General features: G+C 41.9%; 1 protein-coding gene across 1 annotated transcript in view; it reads left to right on the plus strand.

Moving 5' to 3' along the window:
- The first annotated feature begins 2,607 nt into the window (after positions 1-2,607).
- The window catches only part of RASEF (RAS and EF-hand domain containing), a 33,440-nt gene continuing 19,223 nt past the window's right edge, over positions 2,608-16,824 (plus strand). Inside the window, exons 1-2 of the mRNA XM_061369836.1 lie at positions 2,608-2,988; positions 16,242-16,388. Of these exons, the coding sequence (XP_061225820.1) occupies positions 2,639-2,988; positions 16,242-16,388 (497 nt within the window). The 5' untranslated portion in view covers positions 2,608-2,638. The remainder of the gene's footprint in view (positions 2,989-16,241; positions 16,389-16,824) is intronic.

Below are 16,824 nucleotides of genomic sequence, written 5' to 3' on the forward strand. Positions count from 1 at the left end.
AGCGAGGTGTCCCTGCCCATGGCAGGGGGGTTGGTACTTGATAATCTTAAGGTCCCTTCCAACCCTAACTATTCTATGATTCTATGATTCCATGAATTTAAAACTTCTCCTCCAGCATATCCACAACCATTAGTCCATGGAGAAAGTGTTTTGGTTTTGCATATTTATTTACCTTAGAGCTGGATTTGAAGGGACAGATCCTTTTGAAATAGGCACATAATTTAAGAACAAAGCACTGTTTTACAATTGTCTGCTCGGAATCCTGCCCTCAGCACTCACTCGAATTATATTTTATTTGTTGTCTCTGTGCTGTTGTTAGGACGGTTTCACTGAGCCGTGGCCTGCCAAGCAAGCACTGATTGCGTGGCATTGTGTAACACTGCTTGCATCATCTGTTTTACAGGATATATACAACGGCAGTGCTAAATGACACACTGCACTTCATGCCAGTGTCTGAGATTTGTGTGACTTCTGTAACAGTGGAAACAAGGGAGATGCCGAAGACAATGACAGCCACTGAATACACAAGGGATTACCTGTACATGAAGGCAGAAATCTGGCCCATGTAGGCATTGCATTGGCAATATTGCAAGATTTTTGTATGGCTTGCTTTAAAACAGAAAGTTAATATGAATATTTTAATTTGTTTTCAATGTTCCCTATTATTTGCTTGTATTACATAGGTAGAAATATAAAGCTTTCAAATGAAACAAAGATGCAGATCTTTGCAGTGGAAGGGTCAAATCCCAAGTCATATAAAAGTAGGGTTATATAGAAAAGTTTGGGGAAAGATGATGTTCAATCTCAGATGGTAAAAAAATAAATATGGAGGCTATGTATCCAAAGCCTATGCCCTCTACTTAGCAGTACATGGTAGTTACTACCACAAGAGATACAAAAGAGTGAATAAGTGAATGAGCAGAATAAGGATTACTGATAAACGTGAATTTGTACACCTGCAGCCACAAAAGCAAACAAAAAGGTGAGTGCATTAATTTGAGCAGGAAGTCCCTGTCTGTTTAGTGAGACACATTCAGCTCTGGATAAGGCTGTTCCAGCTCAGCTCAGGAGTTTGTCCACACTGAAACCTGAATGTCCTGACTGATGAACAGAGAGCTGGTGTGTGTAAGCAACGTATGTTTGCCTCTTTGGATAGCTGAACAAACCTACATCAGACTCACAAAGGCTCATGGCACTCTTTCGGTACAAAAATTTAATGGCCAGATGAGCAATCACAGAACAGAAGGAACACTTTTGTTAAATTAATTCTACTTTATTAAAACATTAGATTTTGCTAGACTCAGAATCTTGAGATGATACCACTTTCCTACTCTTACTAGTTCTACAACTGAATAATGGAAATATAGTGGCAAATATGCATCAGATTACAAATTGAAGTCCTTCAGGTAGCTGACATTTTTAAGCTAACATTTCTTTTCCAAATTACTTGACAGCTGTATTTCCCTGGATTTCAGGGAACATTTCACAACACATTGTACTGACTATGGATAGATTGTTGGCAGGATTTTAGGCTGAGTCTGTCTAAGCCTGACAAAATAGTAATCAAAAACTATAAATATAATAATTTTCATTGAGAGCATTCCCTACTTCTGAGGCAGAGGGGAACTTTAGATTTTTTATGTAATTTATTTTAATGAAAAGTCAGTTGGACTGTTTGTGCTTTCCTGGATCAGTTACTTAGCCTTGGGCTATGTTTCTGTCAATAAGGAAACACTGTTTTGATGGTTGGATTTGTATCCTGTTTAACTCCATCACAACTTTGGTACACACAATTTACACTTGCGGACAGACACAAACAAGAGTGAGTGTGGGGGGAAGGAGGGGAATCTCAGTTCAAATTTAATTGCCTGCAATGAAATCTGAGTCTGGCTTCGAGAAAGTGAGAAGTCTTTCTGCCAAGAAAGACAGACGCTAGTTCTTCTACACAGAGCATTGAAAATCTCCTCCTTTGGTTTACTGATCTGAATTAAGCATTTGCATTTTCAGTTGAAGCCGGTATTTTAACAGTGCACATTTCTAACTTACTGGTGATGGGATGGATAGGAGTGAGCACGTACTCAGCAATGTATAACTCCAGGACTACTCACAGTCACCGACATAGGGAAACTTTGGGTTTTGGAAGAACTTCCTGGGCTCTTCATCGTCCGTGAGCAGAAGTGCTTTTATTCTGCTGGAAAACGACAGTGAGATTTAACACCGTACAGTGACAGCACAGCACTAGCACTTCCCTTTGCTGCTGCGAGGAGGTGGGACGTGGTTTTAACCTATGGTGCTCCTGAACAGTACCTGCGCTTTTGGCAGTCCTGGGCAGAGCGGCGCGCAAGAGAACCAGCGCCCTCCCCGGCACCACTGGCGGGATGGCGGCGGGGAGGTCTGCCACCTGCAGGTCTTCGGCTTGGGGCCGCCCAGAGGCGCCCGCGGCCTTGCCCCGTACCTGCCGCAGCCACACTCCGCCACCTGCGGGCCGGCCCCCGCCTCCCGGCCACGCCCGGCCCCGCAGGGTACCGGGGCGGAGCAGGTACCGGCCCGCCCTGCTGCGCCGACGGCACAGGGGTGCTGCTCGCTCGAGAGTACCCTGTCCCGGTCCGCCTCCTCCCGGCCAGAGTATTCCCGGCTGATGGATCCCGAGGCAATGGGGGACGAGCTGTCCCGCCTGCGGGCCCTCTTCCTGGCCTGCGACGCCAGCGGCTCGGGTCGCATAGAACGGGAAGACTTCGCGGCTCTGTGTACCGAGTTGCGGGTGCGGCCGGCCGAGGCCGAGGCCATCTTCCAGCGCCTCGACAGTGACCGCGACGGGGCCATCACCTTTCCCGAATTCGCCCGCGGCTTCCGCGGCGTCACCCGCTGGCGGCCCGGCGGCGAAGAGCTGCAGGGCGAGGAGGAGGCGGCGTGCGCCGCCGTGGGGCTGGAGCAGCCCTGGAGGGACTTCGAGGTGCGGCTCGGGGAGGAGGCGAGGTACATCCCCAGGTAATGTCCGGCCACGTCCGAGGCGGCACAGGCACAGCCGCCCCGGTGGGCGTGCGGCCGGGACGCCAGGGTGACAGGGCCAGGGCTGACCGTTCCCGGGGGGTCTGGCGGCAAACTACCTGTGCCGCGCTGCGGAGGGGGAGCGGTGTGTCGAGCAGCAGCTTGCGCCGGTGTTGTTGCAGTTGCCCAGCTGGGGAACGGCCGTATCAGAGTTGAGGCTGAGTTCCCACCCGCCGTGCTTGCAGGCGTACACAGCCTCCCCACGTCTGTGCCCCGGCTTTGAGGGTTTCCAGCTCTTCTATCAGCGTGCAGCCGCTTGTTTGCTTCCTCTCTGCTGCTCTACCAGCGCCCCACGTGGGAAAACCCAGACGGTGGATCGCTGGGGATATAAGGTGCTGCCAGTTCCGCAAACGAAACTTTGTTCCCCAGGTGCCCCCTGACGGGCCCAGCATCTTTGTTGCACCCCTGTTTTGCGTCTCCTTTAAAAGGCAGACCAACACCACCCCTGTCTGCAAGTACGGCTCTCGGTCTGGGGAGCTTACTGAAGTCCGTGAGAGCCTTTGCCTTCAGTGTCAGTGAAGACAACTGATGGTAGTTAGGTTTGGGGTTAAAACCAGGTTACCAGGGGCCTCTCTGTACCAAGCTGGTTCCAGTTTACAGAAGCACATTTTGGTGATTTGCAGTAATCTGTCTGAAACCTGAGGTGCTCAAAAATAATATACAAATGCCGGCCATAAAAATTAGAGTGATTCTGCTTCGTTTTAAAATTGTAATTTAGGATGGAAAACCAGCACTGAGTTCGAGGTCTTGGCAGCTAATTAAGGGGCAGTTAAAAATATTACATGGATATATCTAAAGAGACTGTGTGAGACTGTAGTGGTAGTGGGTCCTGGCTGTGAGGTACAGAGAAGCTAACAAAAAGTGTGTTGGTTTCTGTGTAAATTTTGTAGCAATCAAATTAAATGTGCAGGTTTGGGTTTTTTTAAATTTTTTTTTAATTTGTTGTGGTTTTTTTTGTGTGTGGTGCTTTTTTTTTTTTTTTTTTTTTTTTACAGAAACTTGTAACAAATCAGTGACAAATTTTTATCATAGCAGTCTCCATACAGTGCACCTTAAATTCTCATCTACCCCAATAATTTGTTTCTAGTGACTTCTAAAAATGTGTTCGGATTGTGAGATTAAACATTTATTCAGAGACATTTTCAGTTACTTAACCTGCTACTCATGATCACAACCTGAGTGAACTGTTCTTTTTGGACTGGAAGAATAAATAACAACGGTTAGTCTTACAGTAGATCAGTAATTTCATACAATCTTTACTTACCCAGTTCATGATGCTGTCTTTGCTACATAATTTGCTTTCTGCAGAAAGAAAACAATAAAAGAAAGGTCCGCTTGAAAATTTGCGGAACCACTTTGTGACGTAACCTAAACCCAGACAGAAACTCAATAGATGGAAAAAAATCTGACTCATGAACAGCGGTGGCATGTGAAAGCATCTCTCTCCTTTTGACTAATAAGGCTATCTCAGTATCTAGGTTACTATCTTTGCCCCAACAGTTTCAATATAGTCCAGTTGTTTGTCTAAGAGGATGGTAGGAGGAACGGGGAATAGCTTTTGTTGGCTTTACTGTACTGACATGTCCTCAAGTTTTGTTAAATTCATCATAGAATCATAGAATAATGTCATATGTGTTATGATTCTTATACATCAGAATTGCAAACATAACTAGATTTTGATAGTTAAATACATGTGTATCAGCCCGGCAGTAATTTGATGTAAATGCTTCCTATTCATATTCAGCTTTGTAAATAGCTTTGAACATCCTTGGTAGTTGGCTGCATTTATTAGGGGTGTGTGTGTGTGTGTAAACGTAAGCTGGAGAACAGTATGCCCTTTGTTTCCCTGTTCCTTCTCTTTCCTGTCCTGAAGTACTAGAAGCTGATCTGTGTTATGGCCAAACATTTTTCCATTTGTAGCCTGCAACTTGTTTTGTCCAAATGCATGTATAATTTTTTTTTTTTTTTCATGTAAATAGTCCCACTAAAATCATCAGGACCACTTAACGCAGGTCATGAAGGTACTGTAGTTGTTGGAGGAGTCTGGGCATACAACTGATTTTAAGCAACAGAAAGTAACAGAACCATGTAAAGTATGAATGGGTACTTCAGAAGTTATTTATCTTACGTATTTATTGTGTTTATCAGTTTGTCCCTATTTTTTAGGGAGAGGCAGTACAGACCTTGCTTGGAACACACCTTTATGTTCAATACTATAAACCAGCTGGTGTCCTCACATTGTGGACACACATACGTCTTCATATGTTTGCTGTAACATTGACGTTGAAAACCATGAGAAAAGTAATTAAAAAGAAGAAACTGCTCAAACTGTTGTCCATAATTTTTATCTTGTTCATGTGTGGTTTCAATCTCAGTCATTTTAGGGTTCAGTCCCTCAAAATGCTGTGCCTTCTGGCCCTAGTCTAGCAAAACGCTGGGGTATGTGCTTTAGTTCTATTGTGGTTTATATAGAGAGAAGCAAGGCACAGCAGGTTGAAGCAGTGAGATAAAACCAGGCCTGAAGCCAGGAGAAAATGACGCAGTAAACATCTGTGGTCTTTACCATTCCTGAGCTTGACTGAGTGCCCATGGACATTGAGGGGAAATTTTTCACTGATACCAATACACATGGTTCAGCCTCTCTTTCTGCAGCTGAGCTTTTACAAGCTGTAAGTAAGCTTCATAATGATGTGTCAAACCCAGTGACAGATCTATATCCTGACCCCATACTTGGTGTCGTAGCAGACATTAGATGCAGCATTGCTTACTGCCAGGTGTTGCCTTGTTCCAGGTACTAAAATCAATAAGCATAGTTTGAATTTAGCTAATTAAAAGAAAAGTTTTGTTATGGGATAGATCCTTCCTCTCTGTAGTTTGGTGTATCAGTTGTACAGTTCTGTTAGCTTATACTTTAAAACATCCAGGTTTGTACTGGAGCTGTGGTTGTATCAGTTACAGTTAAATGGGAACCTTCTCAGCCTTGTTCCTTCCCTTCACATTTGAACAGAATTTTTGGGACTAAGTTCAGTTAAATTTCTTGGTAAAGTGACTCACTGTGAGTCAAAGTATTGTTTGTCTTCCTCTTTACATATGCTTAGTGGGCAGTTGTGTTTGTAGCACAAAAAAAAGTGGAATAATAAAACCTGTGAGGTTAGATTTTAGTGAATATATATCAGGTATAATGAGTAATTAAACACAAAATGTTGCAGTGCCTTTGGTTTTTATGTAGTGAATTGACACATGGAGCATAGCTTTATGAGCCATAGGAGATCTGTTTTATTGAGAGTTTGGCATGTTAATTAGTTTAGTTTGTCCTCTCATGAGTATTTGCAATGGTACAGAAGTAGACAAAAAAGGTAAGAAACCCATTTGATGCGCAAGGCAGTAAGTGGTCCAGTGTACTGTGTGCACTGGAAGGGTTTAGCCCTTCACCGTATTGCTGGGCACTTGCATTCTTTTTTAATCTGTGGCAAACCTCACTGGCTTGATATCGAAAACATTGAAACGTTCCCTCCATGCTGCTAAAGGAATGTGTTCTATATGTGTTCTAACTATAGGTATGAGTTCCTTTAAGCGTGCATGAAAGTCTCCTGCAGCAATGCTTTTCCGTTCCTTGGTCTGAGCAAAGAGTGATCCAGCATCCACTGGCACTTCAAGGGAAGACCTGCACTTACAAATGCAACAACAGCTGTGTAAATACTGCCTGTAAATTACAGGCAAAAACTTTCCAGAAAATAGATTTTAAATTTTAATGTCAAAAGACCTTAAATCAGAAAAAAAACCCAAAGATTTGGGACTCTGTGTGCTGTGTGCATTTTCTCTCTGTACTCAGGGCTGCTCCTCGAATCCTATGTTCAGTTCTGGGCCCCTCACTACACGAGAGACATTGAGGTGTTGGAGTGGGGCCAGAGGAGGACAAGGAAGCTGGTGAAGTGTCTGGAGCACAACTGCAGTGAGAAGCAGCTGAGGGAACTGAGATTGTTTAGTCTGAAGAAGAAAAGGGTAAGGGAGCACCATATAACTCCCTATAACTACCTGAGAGGAGGTTGTAGTGAGGTGGTGGTTGGTCTCCCAGATATCAAGCAATAGAACAAGACGTAATGGCCTCGAGCTCTGCCAGGAGAGGTTTAGATTGGATATTACGAAAAATTTCACAGAGAGGGTGGTTAGACATTGGAGCACGCTGTGGTGGTCTCACTGTCCCTGGAAGTGTTTACAAACCATGTAGATGAGGCCCTTAGTGATATGGTTTAGGGGTGGGTTTGGCAGTCCTGGGGTAATGTTTGGACCTGATGATCTTACAGTTCTTTTCCAACCTAGTTGATTCTAGGATTCTTGTGTATTATGGGATCACTCTTGGATAAACTGAATTCCTTTAAGCCCTATCAGGCGAATTTTCTGTGATATTGGGCAAATCGGAGAGTCTGGAAAATTAACTAAATTAATATGAACATGAATGGGTGAATGAATCTGGAGAATAAAGTTTGTACCCCGATTTCAAGTTAGATTATTCTGCTTCTGAAAGCCCTCATATTTTGTTGATTTACTTTTTAGTTTTGAGGCCTGTTTTACTTGTGTGCCTTGTAATTTGGGTCAAGCTGACTATTCATTGGACTCTGATTTCAGTGATGCCAGACTGTGAGATTTTATGCATCATGCAATTCCTACGTGTCCTAACGTGATTATGATAGCAGTTTGCCCCCAGTCATGTCATCTGGAGCTGTAGAGAAAATGTGGACCTGGAGAACATGATAAGAAAAGAGTGTTTCTTTAATCGTGTGCTACTGGAACTGTGAAAGCAGGCACTGCTCATGGCAACTACTGCTGTGCGACAATATAGGAGAGGGGCTCTGCTGCATAAAAAGCTGTGCAAAAACTGTTGTGCTTTTGCCATCATGGGCTAGGATGGATTTTTGCCAAAATCAACAGAGAGCACAGCATTAACTCTTATCAGCAATTTGTGTTTACTTCCAAAAGATGATGAGCCATGATATACACACTAGATTTCCTTGCAAGTCGAAGTGTGGTCCCTGGAGAGTTGGATAAAGGCAAATCCTGAGGAAAACCAGATACTGTGTCCCCCTTTGTCACAGTGCTGGAGATGGGATCTCCAAGATGTCTTATAATATACATCTTGTGACAGAGGTTTGACAAATGTGCTCTGTTGGAAGTGTGATGGATGCCCTGTGTGTGTGCTAGAAGACTTTCTGAGCTACCTTAAGTTTTACTGCTCTTCTCTTTGCTTTAATTAGAACAGCATCTGTGCCAAATAACTTCAGCACTGTAGCATTTGTTTTCTGGTATTTTCCTGTTGCATGGTTGTTTGTCACAACCGTATCCTTTAGAGCATTCTCCTTTTCCACAGACTTCGTCTTTCCCCCGTCCCACATTTTTTTTCATTCCTGCTCCACTGGCTACAAATTACTCTTTAGGAAGGCAACAGTATTTGTTCCTTAAAAACACTAAAAATCCCCTCCCTGGGAATGAGCCCTTGAGCAGGCTCTCCCATCTGGGCATTGCAGATCTGTTAACTCTTCTTTTTAATGCAGCCTGTTTCTGAAGGACCAGGTAGAGAAAAAGAAAAGACGGCATTAAAAAAACCCATAGTGCTTCAGGTTGAGAAATACCTTTAATTTTACACTGTGTTAACATTTAATGTAATTATTTTTTTCTCATGGCACTTAATCTAGGAGAAGGTGTTAGGTACTTGGCCGTGGCAAAAATATATCCTTCTCAATTTGAAACGGTTTTGGTTGATCTTTTCTGGTTGCATGTCCAGTGTGTCTGCTTTTCAGAAAAAGGTATTTCTCCATCTCTTGGTAGCACCCATAGGTTATTGGTCTCAAGTGTAAGGACAATCATCAGATGTGTAATGATTGATCTTTCTTTTACTCCAACCACCCATCTCAGACCACCGTATGTTTTATCCCTTCATGCTCATACCAGAACAGAGTTGCTGCAAATGTTAAGAGTAATTTTATAAGCTGACCTTCTCACTGGGAAGAGACCATTAGAATTTAGGAATGGGAGCACTTAATTAGCATGAAACAAAGTTTTAAGTGTAGTGGTGATTATCTTCTCCTTTACATGCACCTACAAAAATAGAAACTACATTTTCCTAGTGCTTGAAAGATGTCTGGGTCAAGAAAACAAAGAGAAAATGTTTGGGGACCTTAAGTCTGCAACTAAGAACATGGATAAGAAAGAAGACAGAGACCAGTAACTGGCAAGTGATGATGTTGAGAAAGATATAGATGTACACAGAAGGGTCTGCAGTAACTCCCGCTGGGGAATGCTGTGGTCTAGTCTTGTTATCTTTCAATACAGCCTTTGCCAGCTAAGCCTGACAGGCCACAGGCAGTTCCCACCTGAGTTAGCTCTTGCCTTGTGCTGCTTTGTGCTCTCCACAGTGCTGTGCACAAAGAGGCCCTGAAATTGTGCTTGTCAACTCATCAGTCTCCACCTTCCTAAAGCAGACCCATGATAACATATGCAAATAGCAGTAAAAGAAACAGTGAACCTTTACCATGTGAGTAAGGGAAGGTGGTATTATAACATCATTGGCATGTCTTTGATTCCTTCCAGCTAGCTTACTGCACTTTGTACATCTTTGATGGAAAACTATGCTGAAAATACTGCCCTTGAGGTCAGACCAAGAGGCCCATGTAACATAGTATACTTGCGCTGGCAAGTACATAGGGAAGACATGTAAGATACTGAGCAACTCTGGAGTCACTCTTCTTTGATAAATTCTATCCACTCCCTCTGAGCTGCATTCATAGAGTCATAGAATAGTTAGGGTTGGAAAGGACCTAAAGATCATCAAGTTCCAACCCCCCAGCCGTGGGCAGGGACACCTCACGCTAGATCATGTCACCCAAGGCTCTGTCCATCCTGGCCTTGAACAGTGCCAGGGATGGAGCATTCACAGCTTCCTTGGGCAACCCATTCCAGTGCCTCACCACCCTCACAGTAAAGAACTTCTTCCTTATATCCAATCTAAACTTCCCTGTTTAAGTTTTAACCATTACCCCTTGTCCTGTCATTACAGTTCCTAGTGAAGAGTCCCTCCCCAGCATCCCTGTAGGCCCCCTTCAGATACTGGAAGGCTGCTATGAGGTCTTCACGTGGCCTTCTCCAGGATGAACAGACCCAACTTTCTCAGCCTGTCTTCATACAGGAGGTGCTCCAGTCCCTGATCATCCTTGTGGCCCTCCTCTAGACTTGTTCCAACAATTCCATGTCCTTTTAATGTTGAGGACACCCAAACTGCACACAATACTCCAAGTGAGGTCTCACGAGAGCAGAGGGGCAGGATCACCTCCTTTGACCTGCTGGTCACACTCCTTTTGATGCAGCCCAGGATACAGTTGGCTTTCTGGGCTGCGAGCGCACACTTAAGCCAGCTCATGTTCAATTTGTCATCTACCAACACCCCGAAGTCCTTCTCCGCAGGGCTGCTCTGAATCTTTCCTCTGCCCAGCCTGTAGCTGTGTCTGGGATTGCTCTGACCCAGGTGTAGGACCTTGTACTTGGCATGGTTAAGCTTCATAAGGTTGGCATCAGCCCACCTCACAAGTGTGTCAAGGTCCCTCTGGATGGCATTCCTTCCCTCCAGTGTATCAACCAAGCCACACAGCTTGCTGTCATCAGCAAACTTGCTGAGGGCGCACTCAATCTCACTGTCCATGTCAGCAACAAGGATGTTAAACAAGACTGGTCCCAACACCAGTCGCTGAGGGACACCACTCGTTACTGGTCTCCAGCCGGACATTGAGCCATTGACCACAACACTTTGCACATGGCCATCCAGCCAGTTCTTTATCCACTGAGTGGTCCGTCTGTCAAATTGATGTCTCTCCAATTTAGAGACAAGGATGTCGTGTGGGACAGTGTTGAGTGCTTTGCACAAATCCAGGTAGATGATGTCAGCTGCTTTGCCCCTGTCCATCAGTTCCATAGCCCCAAGGCCACCAAATAGGTCAGGCAGGATTTCCCCTTGGTGAAGCCATGTTGGCTGTCACCAAGCACCTTGTTGTTTTTCATGTGCCTCAGCATGCCTTCCATGAGAATCTGCTCCAAGATTTTGCCAGGCACAGAGGTGAGAGACTCACTGGTCTGTAATTTCCTTGGTCATCCATTTTCCCCTTCTTGAAAATGGGGGTTATATTTTCCTTATTCCAGTCATCAGGATCTTCACCTGTCTGCTACGTTTTTTCAAATACGATGGATGCTTAGCAACTTCATTTGCCAGCTCCTTCAGGACCCGTGGATGGATTTCATCAGGTCTCGTGGACTTGTGCACGTTCAGGTTTTTAAGATGGTCTCAAACCAGTTCCTCTCCTACAGTCATCCCAAGGTCTTCATTCTCACATTCCCTGTGTCTGCCTTCCAAGACTTGGATGGTGTGGTCAGAGCATTTGCCAGTGAAGACTGAGGCAAAGAAGTCATTCAGAACTTCAGCATTCTCCAAATCTAGGGTATCCAGAGTGTGGATCATTAGGCAAATGGTCACTGTACATTCAGCAAATCAAAAGAATACATGAATCAATAGGAAGAAGCATAGCTCTTTGGGTTAAATGAAATTATGCCACTTAATATAATCTAAGTATTTGAAATCTGTGATTTACAGGGTTGTTTTTATTATTTTTTTTCTTTCTTCTGCTCTCCCTGTATTCTACCATGGTATTTAAAATCTATCTTATTATAAATTGCATTATCATCAGGGCAGTTTTATTTTCTGTCTGTAATTCTCTCAGGAAGTCTGAAACCATGTGAATATTGTAACTTAGCGTAAGTTAAGTCCTCAAGTTATGCAAATATTGGCTAATTACGCTCACCAATAGGTAATTTTACAGACAGCTTACATTATAAAACCTTTGTAATGAGGTAAGGTAAAGGCAGAGCAGGTCTTGACCAGAGTACTTTACTTTTTTGTATTAGTGTTTTGTGTCTGTACTTTGTAGAGGCAGGAGAAAAGCGTGCATGGTAGGTGGTGTACGCATGGTGCCAGATAGTCCAATGGGACAGTTTCTTTCATGCCCTATATCAAAAAACGCTCTTTGTATTAATATTCTTGAATCCTAATGCACAGTAGTAGCACTAGTGTACAATTTAAAGGGGTGCAGCTAAAGCCATTTAAGTGATTTCAAGATTTCAAGAAAGACTATTTTTAAAGGGCAAACCTGAGCATTTCTGACAGAATTTTGCTGAAACTGAAGCAAGAGTATTCTAGTTGCCTTTTTGTCCAGCAGAAGGATAGGCTGTTCAGGAGTCAGCTTGGTGGAATCTGTTTATGAAATCTTCCATGATAAATAATTCTGAGTAACTAATGAATTTGCAGACAGAAATAGCATTTATTCAAGGAGAACTGGAAACAAACAAACAAGTTGGGCAATATTCATTCCAACTAATCTATCCTGGTGTCACCAAAGCATGTGAAAACATAGGAGTGATTGAAAATATGGGAAGAGGCAATTCCTCTCACGATCATCAAATACCTATTGCATGTTGATGTGGGGGTATATTGCTTCATCCTTCTCAAATCCTGTATGTGTATAAAATACTATCACAGTGAGCTTGCTGCTAATTCATCACATAAACTTGGAGTGATTAAATCAATAGCAGTATTCCCAATTGATGAAAATGTATTACTTCTTGCTGAAGGCATAAGTGATTAAGCAGAGTCTCATCAATTTTGTTGCATGACTGTAATTCCTCCTCTGCAGTAGTTATTGAGCCGTACCTTTAATAAAGACTTCCCATAAAGTTGCCATAGAAGCACTCATGTAAGTGTCACTGAGAATTTTAGTGGCCAGTTTTAATCTAAAAGAGCCTTCCAGCCCTTTCCAGGATCCTGCATAGTTGTGGTTGTATGGGTATTGTTTTGCTTCTTACACCTAACTACCGCCTCATAAAACTGGGTCACTGGCACATTTTGAATCCGTCTGGATGGTAGCTGGTCACTGGGCTAAGGAGGAATAATAAATACAAAGAGAATTTTATATCACAGAGGGAGAGTAAATTCTCACAATAATGACTGTGCTTCTGCATTGTAAGGCAGATTTGCTGTATGGTCCAGCCTCGGCAGCAGGGACTTAACTGATTTCTATCTTCAGTTCTGGCATGTGTATTTGCATACACTTTGAAAAGAAGCTGCAACAGGGAGTGGCCATGGCATTCTTGTAAAGAGAATGAAAGTTGCTGCAACTTTCCACTAAAGGTATACAAAATATTCCATTACAAATGTCTTTTGCTTCTGGTACAAAATACAGTAAGCAAAGGCCAGACCAATTGTTTGATTCTCTGTTCCCATCAGCATAAGACACTGTACCTTCAATTTTTGCTACTCCATTAATTGTATGTTAGGAGGCCCCTGGTATTACCATTATGCATGTGCTATTTTTGAACATAGGATTTGTAGTACAGTTTGAGGTACAGTGTAGTTTTATGCATATATTTTCATTTGATTTAAAGGCACCAGCTGATTAATCCTTCACAAGATGGGGTGAGAAATAGGGAGTATCAAAATGACCCTGTAATCTGAAAAAAGTAATGCAGGTCCCTAAGGATGCAACCCTATTTCAGTGACCTGTGGTTTGGAAGAGAATCAAGAAAATGTTTGGTCTAGTAATAAATATTTTCTGTTATCGTCAAGAAACAAGTAACTTTCCTACTGCTTGCTTGCTTTCTAGGAAACAAGATTATTAGCAAGGTTAGGAAACAAGGATCTCATGGGTGAAATTTAAAGGAAATTTAAAAGAAAAAAGAAAATTTCAGAACACAGATTTAATGTTTGTATTTTGTATTTCTAAAAATCATATATGTTGACCTAGATTGTGCTTGAATTTATCTGCCTTGGAAGATGCATAAACTATCCATCTTGCTGTGGCTAGTGCTGTTTCTATTTTACATGTGACTAATTTAAAGAATGCTGTGTATTTTCACAGTGTTTGAAGAAGTGATGTTCCTCAGCAGCTAATTCTGGATATGCGTATGTCTGCTTCCATCTAAAATTTGAAACTATTCCGGAATAGTTTATTGGCTGTTTTGGTGAGCGATTTGCAGGTCTGAACGACAGCTGCTGCAGTGCTAGGAATTTATGAAATACAGTATTCGTTGCTAGCTCTCATTCCAAATATAAAAAAATAAATGGAATTTCAAATGAAGACACTACAGAAAGTATATGTTTTGTAATGTGTGAAGTACAGCCAGGTTCCAGCTTCAAGCCTGCCCAACCTAATAGGAAGGTGGTAGGAATTCTGTAAATGTTGATACCTTGAGACACTGAACACAGCTGCATCTACTTGGAAATTGGTTTCTAAATGCTACAGATCTGCTGCACACTTGAAATTTAATTGAGATCTGGTGAACCCAAGCCTCCAACTTATTTTGTGATACACATTATAATCAGAACTGTTCCAAAACACTCTTTTGCAGTAAACCATTTAGTGCAGAAATATCACACTTGTCTGTATGTTGTAATAGCATTGAGTGAAAGTAGAGCAGATTTTAAGTCTGCAATTTTTTTTCCTAGTTTTAATATTTCTGATAGTGCTGATACTGTCAGTGTTGCTTTAGTGCAAAGGTGTTGCTAAAGAAAATGTCCTTAACTGTGTTCCTAAATAAGAACTATTACCTGAGGAAATCTAAATTTGGAGAGTTCTTTATTGATATATTGTTTATACATAGTTTGTAGAATCTGATGTTCCGATAAATCTGGGCATTGTTTTGACTGTTTCTGAACTTTCTCATAACTCTGTTTAAAATATATTTTCAAGAAGAAATTATGTGCATATGTTAGAAGTTATTTGGAGCAGTACACTGATTTTAACTTCTGGAAATACTGAATCCAGCTAAATCATCAGGCTGCATAAAGGAAACCGTTTGCAAGACAGAAACATGTAAGCAGAAATGCGCCTGGCATCAGTGAATCTGTATTTCTTTGTGCTGATGTTACGTTTCTGTATATTGAAATGAATATCAGCATTTCAGTCGGAAACAGATTTTACAGTGGGTGTCCTGAAATACTTCAGTTGTTTAAAATGGAAGTCTGAGCTATAGTAACAATTATGGTACTTTTATAATACAAAAAGTTAAACCTTCAGTGGGGAAATCACATCAGTCATAGAAGAAGCAGACTGCTGCACTGTTGATAACTCTGTGGAATTGCTTTATGTGGGGGAAAAATGTTGAGAATATACACTGTTGATAAAATGTGCATGATGAAGGTATTAAATGGCACTAGCTCCATAAAAGAAAGGAAAACAAAAGCTGTCTAACAAGGAGGATCATTAGTTCAGAGTCTAGGCTTTCCTTTAACAACAAAAAGAGGTCATGTGTTCATGATATATTAGGTAACTGTGTTAGAGTAGAACTTGAAAAACATTATTTTTGTTTTCATTCTGCCACTGATATGCTGCCACTGACATGCTTCCTCCATGTTTCTAGCCCTAATCTTCCCTTTTCCTTTTAAGTTCTTGAATACCTCTTCAGGTTCCAGTGTATCTGCATGGCAATTGGCTTCAGTTTTCCTTGGAAGTGCAATATGCTGTTACAGCATTTTGTCTGCTATATTGCCATATGAGGAGTGCAGTTGGCTGGACCAGAGCAGCTTGTTTTAAACCAAAGAGCTTTGTACTCATTTCCTCTGCAGCTGCCACACCCCTGCCATGCACTGGTAGAAGAAATGTAAATATTAGAAGTCAAATAGCTGAGAAAACATCAAACTTTCTTTTCCTTGAAGGGAATATGATCACCTCCCTCTCCCCTCTTTAAACAACCATTTTAGCATAGGCGGTTGGTGTTCATATCCATTTTAATTTCTTGAACAGACTCCTAGAGCCATAGAATTCTTCATGGATTATGATTAACATTAGATCCAGCAACAAATCTGATATACAGCATGGCTTATTCCAGTGGCACACTCTTCAGTATACCATGAATACAAGTACAAAAAAAATACTTAAAAGTTTTTTTTTCTACAGTAATTATATTAAAGTAGAGAAGCAGGAAGGGGAAGCATAATTTAGAAGAATTCAGACATGCTGATGAATGTTCAGAGTCCACATCCAACTTGCTCAATTTTAGAAATATGCAAAAAGGGGAATATCTTAATTTTTAATACAGTTTTCAAACCTGTCATAGAACATTGTTCCCAGTAAGTGAGTTAAAATGGTATCTCTCTTTTTCAGACAAGAGCAGGTCAGTGTTCTGTATCAGAACATACACATAGTGGAACCAAGATTAATACAGCCATACGAACATGTGATTAAGAACTTCATCCGAGAGATCAAACTTCAAAGCACAGAGATGGAAACTTTGGCCATCGCAGTAAAAAGGTATATCAAGTTGTGTTTCTAGGTCAGTTATGCAGTTACTTTTTTCTCTATCATACTTTTTTTGGTTAAACTACTGGGAATTAATGCCAAATATGTCATACAGAGTATTTCCATAAACTGAGTTCAAAGGTTAGCTTATGTGCACACACATGTGCATAAGCACATCCAGCAGCTTGCAAATGTTCATAATTTAGATAAGTCCTGGACCAAAGTTTTACTGGCTCTATTTTTATGTTTAATGGCTTAAAACATTCTGACTCCTCTTCCTTGGCTGTAATTTTGAGTTTTAGCATACTCAACTGGACACTGGGACCAGTATTATTTAATATATTCATCAACGATTTAGATGAGGGAATTGAGTGTACTATCAGCAAGTTTGCTGATGACACTAAGCTGGGAGGGGTGGCCGACATGCCAGAAGGCTGTGCTGCCATCC

The sequence above is a fragment of the Neopsephotus bourkii genome, unplaced genomic scaffold (assembly GCF_033783945.1).
Source record: "Neopsephotus bourkii isolate Nb327-2 ecotype Australia unplaced genomic scaffold, CSIRO-AGI_Nbou_v1 NB_151, whole genome shotgun sequence".
Lineage (NCBI taxonomy): Eukaryota > Metazoa > Chordata > Aves > Psittaciformes > Psittacidae > Neopsephotus > Neopsephotus bourkii.